This window comes from Aphelocoma coerulescens, chromosome 17 (genome assembly GCF_041296385.1).
Source record: "Aphelocoma coerulescens isolate FSJ_1873_10779 chromosome 17, UR_Acoe_1.0, whole genome shotgun sequence".
Classification (NCBI taxonomy): Eukaryota; Metazoa; Chordata; class Aves; order Passeriformes; family Corvidae; genus Aphelocoma; species Aphelocoma coerulescens.
This window is the reverse complement of record NC_091030.1, coordinates 6,730,729-6,750,587: the sequence shown is the minus strand read 5'-3', so window position 1 is coordinate 6,750,587 and position 19,859 is coordinate 6,730,729. Positions and strand designations below refer to the sequence as shown.

General features: G+C 40.1%; 1 protein-coding gene across 1 annotated transcript in view; it reads left to right on the top strand.

Moving 5' to 3' along the window:
* The first annotated feature begins 463 nt into the window (after positions 1 to 463).
* MED27 (mediator complex subunit 27) overlaps positions 464 to 19,859 on the top strand; it is an 84,052-nt gene continuing 64,656 nt past the window's right edge. Inside the window, exons 1-2 of the mRNA XM_069031505.1 lie at positions 464 to 731; positions 3,219 to 3,363. Of these exons, the coding sequence (XP_068887606.1) occupies positions 526 to 731; positions 3,219 to 3,363 (351 nt within the window). The 5' untranslated portion in view covers positions 464 to 525. The remainder of the gene's footprint in view (positions 732 to 3,218; positions 3,364 to 19,859) is intronic.

Below are 19,859 nucleotides of genomic sequence, written 5' to 3'. Positions count from 1 at the left end.
ATGCCCAGGGTGGGGTTGTTGGGGTGTCTGTGCAGGGCCAGGAGCTGGACTTGACGTTCCTTGGGTCCCTTCCAACTCAGGACATTCTATGATTCTATGATTTTGTAATTTTGTGATTCCAGGCATCTGGATCTGGTGCTGGGTGATGTGGTTTAGGGGTTACAGTAGTAGTGCTGGGTGGATGGTTAGAATTGGTGATTTACAGATTCACAGAGTATTCCGAGCTGAAAGGGACACACAAGGATCATCAAGTCCAACTTTCAAGCAAATCACCCTCACATAAACCCACAACCCTGGTGTTATTAGCACCACGGTCTATCCAACTGAACTAATCCCATGATTTTACAGGTCTCTTCCAACCTTGCCGACTCCGTGATTGTTGACGTCAGTGGCCCAGGAAAAGCAGATAAAAGTCTCTAAAAATCGCGTCGCGGCCGTCAACAACCGCCCCCCCCCTCACACGCCCGGACTACATTTCCCAGCGTGCACCGCGGCGGCGCGGCGGGGCTGGTCGCGCCGGCCAAGATGGCGGACGGGGCGCTGAGCCCCGGCGTGAACCTGGAGGCGTTTTCCCAGGCCATCGCCGCCATCCAGGCGCTGCGCTCCAGCGTCACCAGGGTCTTCGACTGCCTCAAGGATGGGATGCGCAATAAGGAGACCCTGGAGGGCCGCGAGAAGGGCTTCGTGGCCGCCTTCCAGGAGAGCCTGCACTCCGTCAGCCGCGACCTGGGGTGAGCAGCGGCCCCGGCGGGGGTTCCCCCCGTGGGCAGGGAGGGGGTCCCGGGGTGTCCTGGCTCCTCTCAGCGCCCGGCGGGGCCGTTTTCACTCCAGGGAAAAGTTGTAGGCGTATAAATGCGAGAACGCTCCATTTTATTCCCCCCAGCACCGTGCGCGTTACCCCTTCGTGCTGTTCCGCTCCAGAGTCTCCAAAGGGTTGAACGTGTTCATAATATTTATGAGTTTTTGTTCTGGTTTTTGTTCTCGTTTTGTTTTCACCAAGGACCTCGTTAAATCGGTGGGATTGCATTGACAAGGTTTGGCTGTGTTTGGCTGCAGGGAGATTTTTCTCTGTATTTTGAAGATTTTTGTTAAAAATTCAAACACTTCCTAGGTGCAGGCTCTTCAGTAGCATCTAAGGGGTTCAAGAACGATCGTTTTATTACCAGAGCTTGTCAGGCTGGAAAATTATCCCAGCTAAGTGTAGTTGCTTAGTACCAGCAGGTGTGGGGTTTTTTTAAGTGGAGACAAACTGCTGAGGCTGAAGACGTGGAGGGAAGTTATGGGCAGAAGAGAGGCAAGCTCACAGTTTCATTCAGCAGTTTTGTGTATGCAGACACAAGAACTGAGTACTTAGTGTACACTTAGGGACATGGTTGAGTGGTGGACTTGGCAATGTGAGGTGTATCCTTGGACTTAATGATAATAAAGGTGTTTTCCAGCCTAACTGACTCAGTGATGGTCCGTGTTGGTCCCACCACTGGGCTGCTGGGTTTGGCTGTATCCTCCTGGGTGCCATCAGCACTGTCCAGGGAGGTGTCCACAGGTGCTTAACCACCCCTTCCCAGAACATCTTCTGGTTCAGGGTCTTGTGTACAAGACTTTTTCTTGTTGATTAAAAGGCCTTGCTGATTTTTAGTTGTGATCACGGTAATATAAGTTGTTACCCACTTCTCTTCTGTTGGGAAAGGTGGTGGATAACCCTTCTCATGAATGATGCTGTACCCAGCTCTAGGGGTAGGTGTTGTATCCCTTTGGTCTTTAGTTTTCAAGCTGAGGAGGCCTCATGGTTCCTCTGTGGAAGCTGAGCTGTACCACTGGTTATCCTTCTTGCCTTGCTCTGTGGCCTTTTAAAGAGTTATCAGGTATAACCCCAAAATCTCATTCCCAAACAATAATAGATAACTCAGGAGTTGGACTGGGATCCTTGTGGGTCCCTTCCAACTCAGGGTATTCCATGAACTGGCCTGTTGGAGTAGCAAGGGAATACTCCAAGGTGTACTGAAGTTAATGCTACCAGTGGACTTTGATGTAGTGAAAGTATTGACTGCTGTCTCTGTTCAGCAAATCCTCAGTTATTATGCCTAGTCACACTTATTTTATTGTATTCTTTTGTCAAGGAGTACTAGGCAGATTTGTGAGTGTTCACAGCACCAGAGGCTTGGAAGGAATGTAGGCCAAGGAAACTTGAAAGAATGATGATTAATTTTGTGGTAGTGAAGTGCGGAAGTCTTAACTGTCAGTTCCCTGATTGTTGGGAGTTTATTTTTGTAACCTTTCTTAAATGTAAATTGAGATATTTTGGATTTTTCTTCACAGATATTTTCATAAGCTGCCTTTTGAAAAGTCTGAGTGCTGCATTTAATTTAGTGGAAGTTCTGAAGTTCAGACTAGGGTGTAACGCTGGGCAGTCAGAAGGAAAAGCACTTGATTAGTCGTGTCACTTGAAAAACTGCTTTTTATATCTGTGCAAAGTGGCCAGTCTTTCTTCTACAGTGATTAATGCAAGTTTGAAAAACTGCTTAACTTTTGTTATGATTAAATGTTGTGTTTGACAAATGAGATATGAAGCAATGATAGATCATTTCACAGTGAGGGATTTTTTCATGGGAAAATGGTGCTTATTATGCTCCAGTTGAGTATTTTACATTACAAATACACAAATTCCTCATGGAAATCAGAAGATCCTTCCTTGCCCTGAGAACTTGGAAGGCAGATACTTGATTAGAGTAATCACAGCCTTTGCAGGATTGTCTCTAGGCTTAGGACTAATGCCAGTTCTTGTGTGTATTTGTATGAGGACAGTGTTAATTTGGAGTTCTCTAATGAAATGATGAGACATCTGCTTGCTTGGTGGTTAAAAATTACTTCTACTATTGCAGGCAATGCTAAAGTCAGAATTTTGTGGTTTCTGAGGGGCTGCTTTGCTCAGGAGGTGCCCTGGGTTGTGAACAGGACCTGCCATAGTCTGACTCTTTCCAGGTTGTTTTCAAAGACTCTTGACTTGTACTTTCTCTCCTAAGAAGAGCTGAGCTTAACAACCAACAGACTGCTTCAAATTGTTTGAGTAATGAGTGATTGTGTTTTAAATCAAATTTGGGACATATTTAAAACTCATTTAGCTACTAAAATAGAGTTGGTGCATGCTGCTGTCCCTGGAGGATTGCACGTCTGCGATTCCCAGATCTGACTTTAAAAAATGCCCTTCTGCTTTCTTCCAGTGAATTGGAGCGTCTGAGCAACCTCGTTGGGAAACCCTCAGAGAACCACCCCCTGCACAACAGTGGGCTCCTGAGCCTCGACCCTGTGCAGGACAAAACCCCCCTTTACAGCCAGCTTCTTCAAGCCTACAAGTGGTCAAACAAGGTAACAAAATACACCTGTGTGATTTGGTTGTGTATTCCCATTGCACGTTGGATTAGTGGTACAGCAGACTTCTGAGTGTTTGGGGCTGTCAGAAGGGCTGGCTTTTTTTAGAATTGAGGAGCATAATATGTACCTAAATGTACTTTCAAGGATAAAATGATGTTTTAATTAAGAGGAGACTTTTCTGCGATTCCAAGGCGTGCCCTTGATCTCAAAGGGGGTATTAACTCCCAAGCATTTTCACATTTAGCATCTTATGTAGGTATAAATTAAAAGTATGTTGTGTCCTTGCATCTGGCAGTAGACACTGTAGTGGGATATTAGAACAGAGAATCAACAGTTTGTGTCACCTCCAAACTATTTCTAGGGAAGAGTCCTGTAGGGAAGTTGTCATCAGGAATCTTGAAGCCTTTCCCCACCATTTTCTGCCCATGGTCTCAAAAGCGACTTTGTATTCAGCAGCTTTGACATTCCTCCTGTTTGCACGTCATATATATGGCATTGAACTTTAAATAGTGTAAAAGAAAAAGGCAGATAATATTAATGCAGTCTTTTACATTAAAAAAAAATTTGTTTTTGCTGAAAGAAACTTCTTTCTCAGCTACATAATTCAATTTCATAAACCTGTATGTTGAATATATGTAGGATTTGGATAGGTGTGTTTCCTTTTCTCCTCTGAACAATCTATTTGTTGGTCAAAACCACTCCTTTCCTCACCTAATTTTCTTAAATTAGAAAACATGGCATTGCAATTATTGTTGGCCTCTGAGCATTGTTATTTTTCAGGTTGCCTGTTCCCATCCTGATTTTTTTGAACATGCCTATTAATTATTATAGAAATATTAAAATGAATAAGTATTTAAAAGTTTTCTTAAAATTATGTTTGAAATACTGTAAGCTGTTAAGAAATATAAAAGATGGATTAATTTCTGTTACAATAATTACTAGTAGGGAGTGTGTCTGGAGTTGTAGCTTTTAATATTATGCAAGGCAGCAGGAGTAAGCAGGAATAGTAAATCTGAAAATATTTAGAGCATTAAAAGAAACAGATCCACTTTAAATTATTTATTATGGTACATGAGCCAAGAAGACTTTGAGAGTACACAAATACTTTGTAGACAAATTCTTGTTACACATTGAGCCAACCATTCTACAGATTTAAGATAGGATACTGCAATAATTGTATGAATACCACAATAATATTAATACAGTAATGTGTCAAAATAGAAATATGTATTAATGTTTTCTAAAATCAGCAGAATTTGGCATTGAGAGAAGTTAGGTATGATTGGAAAATGGGGAACAGGAAAGATTTTTAGATGGAGATTTAGTAATTGAGAAAATACTTCTTGTTTGCTTGTGTTCCTTGCTGTTAGCAGCAGATTATTGGCACTGAAGAAAAAATAATTAATTTGCTACTTTCAGCAAAAGTAGGAAGACCTCTAAACTTGTAAGGCAGTTAAACCTTCAGGGATTTAATTACTTCTTTAGGTCATTATCAGAGTAAACTCAGGCAGTGATGAAATAGCTTTGACAGAGCTGTTCTAATGTAGTTTTTATTAACTTAAGAATGTTACAGAGCTTTGAAGAGCAATTTTTTGTAATCCTGGATTCTGATTTCAGAAAGCTGGAAGTTTTATTATCCTGTGCACTCATATACACAGTGAAATGTTGCAGGAGAAAACCAGTACCTTTTATTTTAGCTGTAAAACAGAAGTCAGAGACAACAGAGATTAAAAAAAACCACTGGCTAAGTTGCAGAAGATGTGCTGCCTGTGTGAGAGTGTGAGCTGCTGGATTTACCAGCACAGATGCTTTTGTTCCTGCTTAATTCTTCATTGCTAAATACACTTCTTGAGTAAGAGTTATTTCATTACTTCTTCTGGCCGCTTTCTATTCTTATGTGTCTCTTGTTTCCAGCTGCTTCTCAGGGATGGTTTAGAAGTGATGGTCTGTCAATACACTTTAGGTCTGCCTGCATTTAATTTTTAATTTGTGACCCCTTTGTGGCTTGCTTTCTTGTATTTTTGATGAGCTGAGATAAGGGCATTTTCCTCTGCCTTTGATTGTTCATGCATTACTGATGGCATGAGCAGCCCCATGGCTGCCAGGGGAGGAGACTTCTGGGGCTGTGGTGCCATTCCAAAAGAACATTCACGAAATACAAGGAAAATGAGTGCACAGACTGTGTTGCATGTTTCAATGCATTCTGCTTATTTTTAAGATGTGAGGAGACTGTTAGAAGTCACTTCTAGGACAGTAATAAGTAAGGTTGGTAATAACTGGGTATTTATGAGAAGCAAATTAGTATTTAGTATATCATAGCACTCTCCTGTGGTTCATGAGATACTAGATGTTAGAATAGTTGTTTCTTTCTATTTGCAGCTTTGTTTTGATGTTGGGGCCAGCAAATGCCTGATTTCATTCTGTCTTGGATGCATGGACAAGTTTTCAGGTTGAGTAGCAGTGCTGGGCGTGAAATGGAGTGAAGATCATAGTCAGAGACATAAATGAAAAATACTGTGTTTAAGATGTGAGTGTTGACATAGGAAATTAGACTGACCTGACAGCTTGTTTTGTTTTCCATAATTAATACTTGTACCTGTGCTTGGTTATGTGTTTGGAGAAGACCCACTTTCAGGTGCAAATTTACTGACCCCTTTGGCTGAGTGCAGTAGAGATGAGTTTCATTTAATTGTGATTTCACAGATACTTGCCCTGAACCTTTTTTTACTGCTCCTGTGAGTCACAGCACTGGTTCCTCCATTTCTGATTTTAAATTTACCTGCTTCAGGAGTAAGAAAAAGTCCAGTGGGAAGAATGAAAACTTCCCTTACAGAAGTTTGTTATCTTGGCAGTGCTTGTTATTTATAAGCACCTGCTCTCCTGATATTTACTTACTGTAGTTTATCCAATGGTTTTGCAGATGGTAAAGTTGTCCGTGTAATGGAAGCAGCTGTTTGGGAACACAACAGCTTGTCAAATGCATTAATTGCATACACACACAGCTGTAAAGGAACTTTCCTTTTTCAGGTGTTTAACAGCCCTCACCAAGCCATAGCTGAAAAACACAGGAAGTTTAAGTTTATTTTATTGCAAGCAACAGCTAAGTGGCTTTTCTTCTTTGCTTTAGCTTATTTTTATGTATCAGTAGAAATCATGTAAGTGAATTACTTTGCTTCCTGTGGGGTGCATGGAGATGTGTAGCAGCCATGGAGCAGTATTTAGGTCTACTGGAAAAAAATTTTTTCCCCTCCTCTTCAATTTTATTTAAGAAAGGAGGTTATCTTTATTACAATTCAAGTGCTGTTTCCCAGAAGGATCCATATGTACCCTCTAATGTAATACTGAAGATACAATATTAGATAAGGTAAAAATGAGCTATCATTCTGCAAAGTTAATGCAGAGAGAATATTATGGGTAAGATAGGAAGTTTGTAGATAGCAGTAGGGTTTTTTTTCTCATGGACTGTCTCTGTTGAGTCATTGTACTTGAATTCTGGGTTTAGTAGTTATGTACATCTTGGTAGTTGATTTTTTTTTGTAATAATACACTGCTGTGTCTGAGCAGGTGAAATCTGAGATGACAGTAGCAGTCAGGAGGGCTCCTGGTTTGTGTGTGTGTGTGGCCTGATACTGCCTGGAACAGGCAGGACTGGGTCTGCAGAGGCTCTGCCTTACCCCTCATTACCAGGTACCTGCTTCTTGCATTATCTTGGAATTCAGGGGAAATCACCACAGAGCAGAAGGCTTCAGCTAAATTTAGATTAAAGGAATTTTTGAAAGTCACTTTCTAGACTGAAATACTGATTAAGTTTTGACTTATTTTTTTAAAAAGAGATGCTACCTCAGATTTGTGGAAGAAACTGTAAGAACTCTCTTCTCTTGCTCTTCAGGACAGTTCTATGCCAGGTGCCCTTGTGCCATCCTTCCCTGCTCCCAGTGCTGCTTGTTTTCTGCAGGAGATGAGACCACCAACTGATGAATATCAGCATCCTTTACTAAGCAACTGTGTGTTTCTCAATATTTGTTCTCAATACTGGATTGCAGAGAGGTTTTGTGGGGGGAAAATTACTTGTTGGTGCTGTGATTAAACCAGTGTCCTACTTCCCCACACATAAAGTGTTTAATGAAGCTTGTGGTGGTGTGGTCACTTGATCCAGCTACAGTAATGCTGGTGGTCAGAGTAGATGCAGATGTTTGGAGTCCAGGAGTGTCAGCTCATTCTTTGAGTGGTATAAACTTTGGGTTTCCATCTGCAGCTTCAGGGAGGTTATTTATGGCCTGCAGTGTGTACTTGCTCATCCTTTGTCCTTGGCAAAGAGTTCCATGCCCTCGCCCTGTGGGTGCCTGAGGCAGTGCCTGTTAAGGTGTTTCCACTGGCTCCAGTGGAACAGAAAATAGTGTACTTTATGTCCACTGAGCAAGGAAAATGCTTTTTTGGGCAGGTTTCCCCTCTCTTGCTGGGATGCTGTTAGGTAGTTCATGCTCCACACTTGAGCTTTAATCACTGTGGACGTTTTTTGCTTGTTTGTTCAGGTGCAGGGTGTGTGCAGAATGGATCAACTCCCAAACCAACACTCCAGAATTACTTTCAACCAGTGAAGGAATGCTGTGTTTGTTGGAGAGCAGCAAACTCAGTCTCCCCTGCATTGCTGAGTGACAGCAGCATCAGCAGAGTGCACTTGTCCAAGTAAAAATAGTCTTCTGCAAGTCATCTTTCCTTCTCCCCCTTCCTTTGCAGTAAAGGGTCTGTGTTCAGACTTTAAATAATATTATTAGCAGTGGTAGAAGTGGGGAAAATTGAGAGCAATTGTAGTCTTGGAACAGGTGATGTTATTTTAAATTTTCTTCTTGATTTTTAACTTCACTGAAATGCAGTGTTGTATTCCCTGCTGTTTTCAGAGTTGGATTTATCCATGTGCTTTACTTCAATTCCAACTCTTCTTGAACCCGTGTGTAGGTGTATGTGAGGGGTGGTGGTATTGTTTTCATGAGATGCTGCTTACAAAACGTGATAACCACGTGTTTGGGAAGGCTGTTTTCTACTGCTTCAAGCAGGAAGCAAAAAATCAACTTTTCTGACTTGGTAACTTTTTGGGGAAGTAGGATTTATGTCAAATTATAATTTACTTATCTGTGAAAAGATTCTTTTGGCAACTTGGATAAACTTCATGATATCTGTGCATTATAAGTTTTCCAAGTGAACAAAGGTGGACAGGAGTTGTCATAAATTTATTTGAAAGTAATATGCTGGGAAATACAAAATGAAAACAAATTACTGTTCATCTGCATGTGGAAATAGGCTAAAAATATTTGGATTTAAATTTGTTGCTTCATGGCTTCCTCTTGTTTTTACATAAATTTAAAATCGAACTGTTAAGATTACCATTAATGAGTTAAAATGATTTTCTGTCACATGACTGAAGAGAAAAGGTATAGATAGGTTTTGTTTATTAAATTATTTTGATATGTTTCCTGATAAATTATTTGTATAAATTGTGTTTATTGTAGGCCTCCAAAAAAAAAAAAATCAATAGACCACGTAGAGAAAGACCAGACTTGTTACAGCTGCACTTGGTAGCTTAGTATTGATTAGACACAAATATTGAGTTTAATGACAATAAATGACATTAAATGTTAACCATGATAGTAGAGAAACACTGCAGAACAGGAAAAAAAGTTACTTCAACTTGATTATAAAAGGATATGTTCATTCCAAGGAACATTAATTTTGAATCTCGGGTGTGCTCAAACATTGTGAATTTATTGTAGTTTTACAGTAGCATGGACAATGCAACTGGATTATTGTGTTGGCACTTCTTGGGAATATCAGGCAGGTGGCCAAAATTTTGTCCTTTCAGGACTTTTTTTTCTGCAGAAATGCAGCATTATAATATTGTGACATCCTGTTGTGTGGAAATCCACAGATTCTGGAGGAATCAGCTGTGTAAAGAGCAGAACCAGAGGTTCCCAGAGGGAGCTGCACTGGAAGGTCCAGCTGTGGGCTCCTTTCCTGTGCAGATCAGCCACAGGAGTTTATGTTCCTGTCACTGGAGAAATGAGTGGCACGTGGGTTTTGTGCACTGGACACAAAATAGGAGCTGGGCCACTTGGATTCTATTCCTGCTTTTCTTACTAATTGTTGTAACCTTGAACAGGCTGCATGAATTTTTTCTGTGCCTCATTTTTCATGCAGATAAAATAGGATAATATTGCTTAACCTACTTCTTGGGAGAGTTTTCTAGTCTGTATGTGTCTCAAGTGCATTGAGTTCTTTGGACAGAAATGTTTTGTAGATGCCAGGTATAATATAGCCAGTGACTAATGTTGTTTGCCTGGAAGTCTGGAAAAATGCCCTTTATGGGCTTTTAATTCTGTGTAATTTTGGGCAAATGTCTGGTGAAATGCCCTTGCTGTTCAGAATTACATTAATGTTCTAGTTTTCCTTTTCTTTTTGTTTTTTTTTAATATGGCTGGGAAACAGGTGGTTACCTCTCTGCTTCCAACTGCTGCAGTTATTAATTACTGCTCACTTGTCTGCCTGGAGAATACTGATTTTTATTATTACTGGGTTGATTTTAGTGACCAGCAGTGGCAGGGATGGCAAATTCAGGTAGTGTGCAAATTATCATTGATATTATAATAATGGGAGGGAAAAGCACTGGAAAAGCCTTGATGAGGAAGAAAGTGCTTGTACCAAAATGTAATTTCAATAGTCTACATGTGCTTTACTGGAGAAGGAAAAAGGTAGGGCATGAAATTTTTCTGAGGGTCTCGGAGCTCTGCAATGATAGTTTGAAAAAGAAAGTGAATATAGTGAGATGGGGAAAATAGTGAAAACCATAAGGAAAACAGGGAAGCTTACAATAGTAGCAACAGTAAAGGCAGAATTACCAGCTGCTGCTTGTTAGATAGGGTTTGTTTTCCCTAGAGGTCCTGCCTAGAGCAGTGTCTGGGGCATTGGAGATGGATAACATCACTTATGTCCCTCTTCTCTGTGGAAGATGCATCTTTCCTCTGCAGCTGTGAATCCCTGGAATCTTCATCTCTTGGGCTCTCTTTACTTTGCCTTCAATTCCTGTGTTGGTTTCAAGTCCAAGCCAGGGCTATTGTAACTATTTTATTTTTATCTTAAAGCTATAAAAGTGTTTTTGACACCTGATAATCTGAATGAAAGGAAATGAAAATTCCCTGTGTGGTTTTTTTCTATGCACTATGGAAAGTTATCATGGCAGGTGAGAATTTCCAACAAATGCTGACTTGTGCTAGTAGAGAAATTAGTTGGATTTATTTGACATTTTAGTAGACTGAGGTTACTCTGATACTTCAGGAAGAGAAGAGTTATGAGGAGTAACTTGTTGCTTAAAAAAAAGAGAAATAATTAGCCTTTGATTCTGACTTATTTTTGCTACATAGTTTGAATGTTTTATATCTGTGATCTTCCCAGAGTTATCATAGTAATAATTCACACCATGATGCTGTTGTGAAGTAACGTGATAGGTGTCCAAACAGAATTGTCTTTCTCACTGAATTTTTTTTAGAGTATTTTGTTTCAAATCTGAAGCAGCCTGAGACCAGTGATAGGGTGTTTTTCTATTGTTATGCCTAGTGTTTATTATTCAACAGTATTTTTCAAGGCTCTGATCAAAATAATGCTGTAAGCAGTACCAGTCTCACTTTTCCTAATTATGGGAAGTGATCTATCAATAACACACTATTATAAATCACAGCCCCCTTGTCAGCTGGTGGGAATTATTTAATGCTGTGCAACACCTTTATTTGCTAATGAGTGGGTTTTTTCCCCTGTTTCTTTGATAAGTATTAATGTCCTAGCTGTTAGCCTATTTCAGGATGGAAATGATTGATGTGGCTCTGTTTTAACCAAAATGCTTCTGCCCACTCCTGGTTCTTCCTCCCCTAACTCCTTTTTTCCCTCTGCAAGAACTCCTCATACAATTCACGGCTCAAATATGTAATTTATAAGTCAGTGATCACTCTCTCTTTCTAAGTTGTGTAGTTGGTCATCAAACCAAATTAAAACTGCGTTGCTTTGTATTAAGTTTGAATCCAGCTAAGCCAGGCACAGACACAGAAATGTGGCCTATGGGTAACTCCCAGTACAGCCATCAGAGCAGCAGAAGAGGCTTTACTTTCAGAATCTGAGGAATCCAACAAAGTGTAACTGGAAATCCATGTTGTCTGGGGATTAATTGATGAATATGCAGGACTGCAAAACAAGAGCAGCCTTGCAAGAAACCCTCAGACCCAGCATTCCTTTGAATTTCCAGTTCTCCTGCTGCCTCAGCTCTCCATGGCTCAGACTGACTTGCTGCTGGTGATAAAGCCTGACTGTGTCGTGGACACTGCCACCATGAAAACACAAAGGGTGTTTTCAGAGACTCAGTGTCCTGTCTTGCTTTCTTTGAGGCAAATTAAAGATGTTTGTAAAGCATTCAGTGACCTTCATAGGAAGGGCATTTGAAGAATATGAACACTAATATAAAATAACTGATGCAGGTGATAAGCATCCCACAGATATTCTTTATATGGAAAAGATTTTTTGTAGCTGCTAGAGGAAATCAAATAAAATGGAAAATTTAATGATGTCACCCTGTTGCTCTCTACTTTTGTTGTTGTCAGGTCTTTTATTGTGACTGCTATTTGGTTTTCTAATGCAGAAGTGCACTCATCTGTGTTCTTCTTTGGAGTTCTCTTTTGAAGTTACTGAAGTTTTGCCCCCCCCCCCCCCCCCGACAATTCACAATGGATTTATTTGTTTGAATTGCATATAAACAATGCTCAATTCTTCCCTGTTGTATCTTAATCTCATGCTGTTGATAATTGGGTAACAAAACATGGAGATGGCCTAACAGCTAATAAAAATGAGACTAGGCTGTGTAAGGAACTGTGTAAGCCTGTAATCAAAACTGCATTTCTGACCACTGGTTGCTGCTTCGTGGAAATGTGCATTTGGCAAAAATATGACAGCAGTTTTTTGTTCAGCAGGAGTTAATACTGAGCTGCTGATGTTGAAGGTGTGTAAACCAGAAGGTCTGTGGTGACCCTCAAAATCTCTTGCCTCTTGGGTTCAATGCAGACTGATTTTTATTTTCCTGGGAGGGAAGAATAATTCTGCCCTGGACAAATGGTGGTGTTTCGTGGCTCTGTGACAGTTGAAGAATGTGAATAAGAAATTACAGACCATGACATCAGGACCATTATTGGATAAGAACTGTAGGCTGTGTAACCCTGTGCCTGGCTGTCAGGCTTCTTGAGTAGTTCCAGAACCATGTCTTGGCTCTCCTGGAATCTGAGCGGTGCCGTGGTTGGGCTGGTTTGGGGGTTGATAGGAAAATAGAGGAGAGATCAGAATATGATCATTACCCTCAGAGCTACTTCACTCCTAACTCCGTTTGCTGCTGGTATATTTTCTTGGTATGAGCTAGCATTTAAATCTACTAGAGCTGTAAAATCCTGAAATTCTGGAAATAAAGACGCTTATCAGTATGTGTTATCATGTCCTTTGCTGATACAAGATTAGCCCAAGCATTTATAGCAGTTCATTTAATCTAATTTTAAGTGCCTGAATGTAATGATTCTTGCAGAAGAAACAAAAAACATGAATAAAATCTTTTAACCACTGACACTTGTTCAGTTACAGTATATGTGGAAAAAGATGTCCTCTGAATTAATAAAAGAAGATTTAATGAAAGCTGATTGATTTTACCAGGTGCTAGTCTTTCACATTTTTGATCTTTTCACAGAAAGATCAAAAGTTTCTGTATCCTGAGCAGCAGTTACCTTGTTGTGCTCTTTTGTGAAGTTCTTGGCTTAGTGTGAAGCATTCAGTCATGCTTTGGAGCTGCACTGAGTGTGCTGAAAACTTAAGCCCTCAAGTTAAAATGCCTAAATCTGGACTGGGTGAGTAATCTGAGAGGAGAAATGGCACACGGCTGCAGTTGCACACTTGCCTGGTCTTCTAGTGAGTTAAAAAATGCATTTCTTGGGGTGTACATTTTTTTATATGCTCATGATTTGCTTGTTCTCAGATACCTCTTCTTCAAAAGCCCATCTACTGACAAGCTGGCAGTAATAACTAATATCCTTATTAGATGGAATTAGCATGAATCATCTTTATGAGAAGTAATGACCGTGTTGAAATGCTAAGGGTATTTTCAAGATTACCTCAGACTTGGTTGGAAAGTAGGGTATAATGGCTACATCTTACAGCGTGTAATAAAATCACAGAGGTCTTTGATGTTCAGAGTTGTGCTTTGGAACAAATAGTTCTGTTCAAAACCAGCGCAGCCTTGATTAATTTGGTTGTTGTATCTGGATTCTCTAAGCTCCTGTAACTGGTAGTGGCAGAGTACTAAAGGTGCTCTGTGTACTGCATGGGCCATTAGACACAAAGGAGTTGTATCTTGATGTGACATTCCACAATATATTCTAAAATAGATGTATTTACTTCTCATTATATGAAACTGCAATTCCTGGGGAAATCAATATTGAAAATACCCACTAAAAGCCTCCCAGGATCTGCAAGCATGCACAAAAAGGAGCTGGATGCATGTGCTATTACCCACAAGCGGTGGGTTAAAGTGAATTATTTTAATCTTTTCATGTCAACATCAATTCAGTATATTTTCCTTATTGCATCAGCCTGTTACTGCTAAGGAAGATGCAGAGAATGTGGACTGGAGCAGCAAGAGTCCTCAGGTGTCTTTAAACTGTTTTAAGCTGCCCATGGTTTGAAAATATTCAAGAATCTGTGATATGAGCTGTTTGACATTTTTCCTATTCCAAATGCTCAAAGGAATAAATCTACATAAAGAGTGTTAAAATGAGAGAGTCTTTGCGACAACGTCTGGATCTCAGAATGTTACTTTATTTCTCTTTTGGCTGACCACCATGATAAAACAGCTGAATCAAATACGTTCTTTTATGTATAAAATATATTTTTTGGGTTTTGACAGCTTGTTTCCAGTTTTAGTCTAATTCAGTTTGAAACAGCTGTTCCTGATCTCTGCAAAACAGTTTTCTGATGGAAATCATGACATTCTCAACTACTGCAGTGTTACTGGGCTCTGTCTCATTTCAGATGGTGGCTTTTCTTTATGGAAAAAGAATTCTTCATTCAGAGAAAATGTCACTTTTGTATCAAATAAGCTGCAGTTAAAAAGATAATGGCTTCCTCCTCCCTCCGAGGTTATCCCTCAGTGAGGGTGGATATATGTTTCTCTTTTGAGAAAAAACATCTCTGTGTGTTTTACCATTAGTTAGATTTTTATTCTAATGTTCCCTGCCCTACCCATCTGCTTTCAGTTGGGTTCTATTTAGAGTCTTCTCTGCAGTTGTCTCTGCACTCAGACTTAACAAGTTCTCTGGTTTGCCGTCTGCTTCAGTTTTACTCTGGAGTCAAGTCTTGTATTTTCAGAATTTTCAGTGTAGCATTTTCAGTTTGCTCAGTGCCATCTTCTTTTTTTTTTTCCTTTTTTTTTTTTTTTTTTGGCTGCACTGCTTGATGCTTCTTCCAAAGCTGTTTGTAGAATTTTCATAGATGACAGAGCTGATCAAGTCTGTGAGCTCTCTTGTCACTGATAAAGCACCAGCTAACCTTTCATTTCCAGTTTTCTGGTTCTTTTGGACACCCCACATGTAATATGGAGTGAAGTTAATAACTTTCAGCTTAGAAGAACTTGCTGTGTAGTTGACTCTGTGAACATGAGTGTGTGATGTGGACTTCTCAAAACACTTCTGATGGGGAGGATGAAGGTTTTGGGAGCAGCAGTGTTGCCAAGTTTGTCATGGGACTGGAGGGGCTCTGGAGCTGTACATCCTCCTCCTTCCTCTGTCCTCAGCTTGCTGGATGAGGTTTCACAAGTTGTTCACTTTGTTGTGCGTGTCTTTTCCATCTATAAAATAAAGAACTATAAAATAAGGGTTGTGCTACAGAGTGAGTACTCAGAGAAATCCGAGATGCTGTACATGAGTAGGATCTCTGGTGTTGCTGATCCTCACTTCCAAGCCCACTATGGACAAATACCATCCTGAAGTCTCTTTTGAGTTTTTTTTTTTTGAAGGACAGTTTAGCAGCTGAAATAAAACTACTGTCCAACATGACACAAAAGCTTTAAAGCTTTACTTCCCAAAGAGCTGTTAAATATGTTTTCTGTTCCAAATTCAATGTTTTGCCTGGCAAATACTTTGGAGTGTTTGTAGCTTTCCTTGTTGGTTTTTTTTTTTTCCCACAGTCTAAAAAAGCAGACTTGGGGCTGCATTAGGATTAAGTGAGATTAGAAACATCTTCTTTCCATCCCTGTTGTGTACCTCGTATGGATACATCCTAATTGTATTGATATTGCATTCATCCTGCAAGAATCTAAGACCTTTAGTGTCTGCTGATGCTGCAGTTTTGATGGTGTGTTTTTCTTGCAAGCAAAATCAATTCAGACAAATCTTGGTAACTTTTACAACAAAATAAAATGACTATGCCAGGCAGCCATGGGAAGTTTTTTAAGCACGGGCATGCTCTTAGATCACACACAGGGTTGTTCCAGCAGAATCAATTGGTTGATCTACTAGATTTAAAGGTCAACTGTAATCACATTTCAGGAAGATTGAAGAAGATATAAAATTGCTACTGTGCTTTTCTGGGTCGCATACCCGCATGTGGTGCTCTTTGCTTTTCCCCTGTACATCTTCATTTACTCAGCCAGAGCATCAATACAGAAAGGGCACAAGTCAATATGCTCGCTTTCTGCTGTCGATGAGGGAGCTACTTAGTTGTTATTTCCTCCAAGCCAGTACTTTCCCTCTGGAAGAGCTGAAGCAGAGAAGAGTTCACTGCACCCGACGGTTTTGGAAGGAACAAATCTCTCTTCCAGGGAAAAGCTGTGAGGAAAGCTGCAGTCTGGCTGTCTTGTTAGATAATCCATGCAATTGCTTGAGTTGACGCATCCCAGGGATGATTCTGTCTGTTCAAAGAGCAGCACAGGTGCAAGAGAGTCAGCATAACCCCCCTTTCATGTGTGGGGACCTTCAAAAGAACTTCCCATTACTCCTGGTTTTTGGTGTTATACAGATGTCCACAGAGACCATGCAGCTTTGGAATATTCTGGTTTGTAAATACGGTGTTTCAAAGTCATATTTCCATGTAATAGGCAACAATATTTGCACACACAGGTGAATAAATTTCCTGTTAATTTTTTGCAAGAGCCCAAGTGAAACAACTGTGTTGGCATAGCAGGTTGCATGAATTAAAAGCAGCAGGGACATGGAATATTCACCTGCTCAGATAAAATTAATTTTCCCTGCAAAATAAGAGTCTTGAAATGACGAAGGGGTTGATGGGGAGAAAGAGATTTCATTTTAGTTGATAAACCAAAGCAAATTACTGTTAAAGTTTGTTCCCTCATGAACCATATTATTGCTGTATCAGTTTGATAGGATTTTATTCATGAAGTTTTGCTCTTTTCCTGTACTGATAAACTTGTGTGGGTCTTCCATGGAATAGCAGGGGAGAAGTGTTTAAAATGGAATAGACATTCATGGCTTGGAAGGTGTTCCTGAATCGGAGAGTACAGCATTGCAGATGCTTTTAGCTAATCTTCAAACAAATTTCAAAGTAACTTTTATGATACTTCTTTTGTGGCTAGTAGATGCATATTTGCTGATGGTCAGGCTGTGGAAAAGGTTTTGTTGTGTTAGCAGAACATGAAAAGATGATTCTTTTTAAGAGTCACATTCCTTCAAAAAATCTGTTGTAGGTCATGTTAACTGTTTTACAAAGGTTATTTGTGGTAGAACTCTCTGAGCCTAAATTAACTCGGAGAGTACTGTCCTTAGTGCATTTTCATATGTGCTAACTTGCAAAATGTAGTAATTCCCAGATGGATGGAAATCAAGGTCTGTGGCTTTTCTCTAAGCATCCATGACCTGCTTTTAAAGCAGACATGGACATACAGCAGTGGCTGAAGGCTCTGCTTGAGTGGGCTGAGGAGACATTTATTGTGCATTTATTTAAGGTGCCCTTTTTCAGAGATTCTTGCTCTGCTGGCTGCCTAAATTCAGTCTGTGTTTTGCTTTGTCAGCCAGTGTGAAGTCTGCAAAACTAATGTCTCATGTTCACTTCTCTTATGGTAAATCTGGAAAGGTTCTTTTTTTTCTAAATAAATAATGGACCAGGGAAAGTTTTCAGAGACTTGCATGATCAGACTGGAGCAGCAGCACGTCCTTTGTGGTTTTCCCAGTGATGAAGTCAAACAGTGCCTTGACAGAATGATTTGGGTTTTCTTTTCTTGAAAGTTGCTTAAATCTATTTATTTTTTTAACCTTTATTGATGTTTGTTTGTCTTCATTAAAAGGGTACTTAGGGAAACAGTGAATCTTGTAAAGGGCAGAAGTAGTTTGAGAAGGGTACTGCAAATGCAGTTATTAATTTCATGTCTGCAGTTGCATGTCATCCTGACCAGCAGGTTAGAAAGATTCTTGCAGGGACTTCAAAGAGGTTGAAAACAAGAATATGTGACATGTTCATGAAGTTTTCAGGCTACAGGGAATTGTCAGATTGTAAAAGAATATTTCTGCGTGAAAGGAAGTTTGCAAAGTTAGAAAAACCTGTCAGTAGGATAGTTGGTGTCATGTAAACTTTATGCCTTTTTCTCTTCTTGTTTTTCCTTCAAATCACAGGGCTCTATATCCCTTCTTTCTTCAGTTTGGTAATTGTAGCAGCAGATGCCTCTTGGAATTGAAACAGTTTAATATAAGATCCATCAGTTGCCAGAATAAAATACCCATTAGAAAAGGGGAAGAATAATCCCTTTATTAGCAGGAGTACTTGAACAAAGGTGTTTCATCAATCTTAATAGTTTGCTTTCTTGAGAAGAGCAATGCCAGTGGCCGCAGTCTTGGCAGGAGGATGCTGGGACTGTACCTGCAGGTTCTGTTCTAATTCTGGTACAATGTCTCAGGCTTAAGTCTGGAAAAAGAAATATGTCTGAAAGCATCTTCCTTAAAAAGAACTTGCTTTGGTTTGCTACTTGATTATTACTTTAAAGAACCGTAACATTTGGTTACTCCCTGAGAGGGATGATAAACTTGTGCTTTTGAGTTTCTTTTACAAGTCTACCCCAAGTGCAGGCGGTTGTGTGCTCATGCTGAATTCTGAACCATTTGGAAAACTGTGCAGAGGCCTTTTACCAACATCAGCAACTGTGTCAGTGAGTTTTGATTTAAGAAAAATAATAGGCGTATTCTACAGTAAAACACTAGTTTTAGTGGATTTTTTAAAAATGAAGATAATCCTGTAGGTGAAACAGGAATATGTCAGCATAATCTGTAGCTGAGTAGCATCACCTGTCATGGTGTGCAAGGCAAGATGATATTTCCTCTGCTAAATCCAGCTACTGAGCTTGCCCTTTAAACAACCTGATTTATCACAGGAAACTTGCAGAGGAAGAAGGATCTCATGCTTGGCTTTAAATTGAGGCTTTCACCTGTGCTCTGATTCCATAGTGAGTATATATTTATTTTAAGAGGTTCTTACGGTCAAAGAGTTTATAATGTTTTCGCCTTTCTGAAAAGTTTTGTGCTAGATTTCTAGCTTATTTTAAGTCCTTGCATAACTGGTATATTGCTTAGTCACGATGGCCTTGAAATGCAATACTTTAAAAAAATTAGTTTGAGGTCCTTATGCATTTGTCAAGAACTCCTTCACCTGCTCTTCCCGTGTTGATGTGTTGATGTGTTCGCTGCCGTTGCCTCTGGGTGCGTCCTAAAGGCTCAAACAGGGCCATTTCCATTTGGAACCAACTTCTTGTCTCCTCCAGCATGGAGTTGGAAACTTCCTTTGGCAAATTTTGGTTTTGTTCCATGTAAATAAGTCTGCCAGAAAGAAAAGCAGACCCTAAAACCCCCTCAGCTTGGTAGTGCTGCCCAGTGCAGTCTGTGCCATCTCCATGGTTTTGAGCCTTCATTATGCAGCTTGCACTCCACACACTTTTATTTAAAGCAGAGCTAAAAGTAGAACTAAATAGCTGACGTTCAGAGACGTTTGGTGTGATGCAGAATTCCTGGGAGGGGGCCGGGACAGGAAGAGGAGCGCTGCTCCTGCCAGGTGGATGGAGCTCATTTATTTGCACAGAACTGTCTGTGCAGGACTCATGGAAGAACTCTGAAGGGGCCCACGCTTTATCATGGAATGTAGGCCAACTGTAATAAGAACTTCTGTTTTCTTTTACTCCGTTTACTTTTCTTTTGTTTTATCCTCTGAAATGATGGAATTTGGTTTGCTGTGGCTGTTACAGCCAGGCAAACTATTGCTACTGAGCTATTGCAGCATCCCTGTGCTGACTGCTTTTCATGGAGCCATCTCCATATTGCAGAGCCATCTGTTTTCCTTACTGTCCAGGCACTGGGCTCAGTCGTATAAATTACTGACTGCTCCTTAGCTTTCAATTGTTCCTGTTTGTTCAGCGTGCTGCCAGCAAGGCT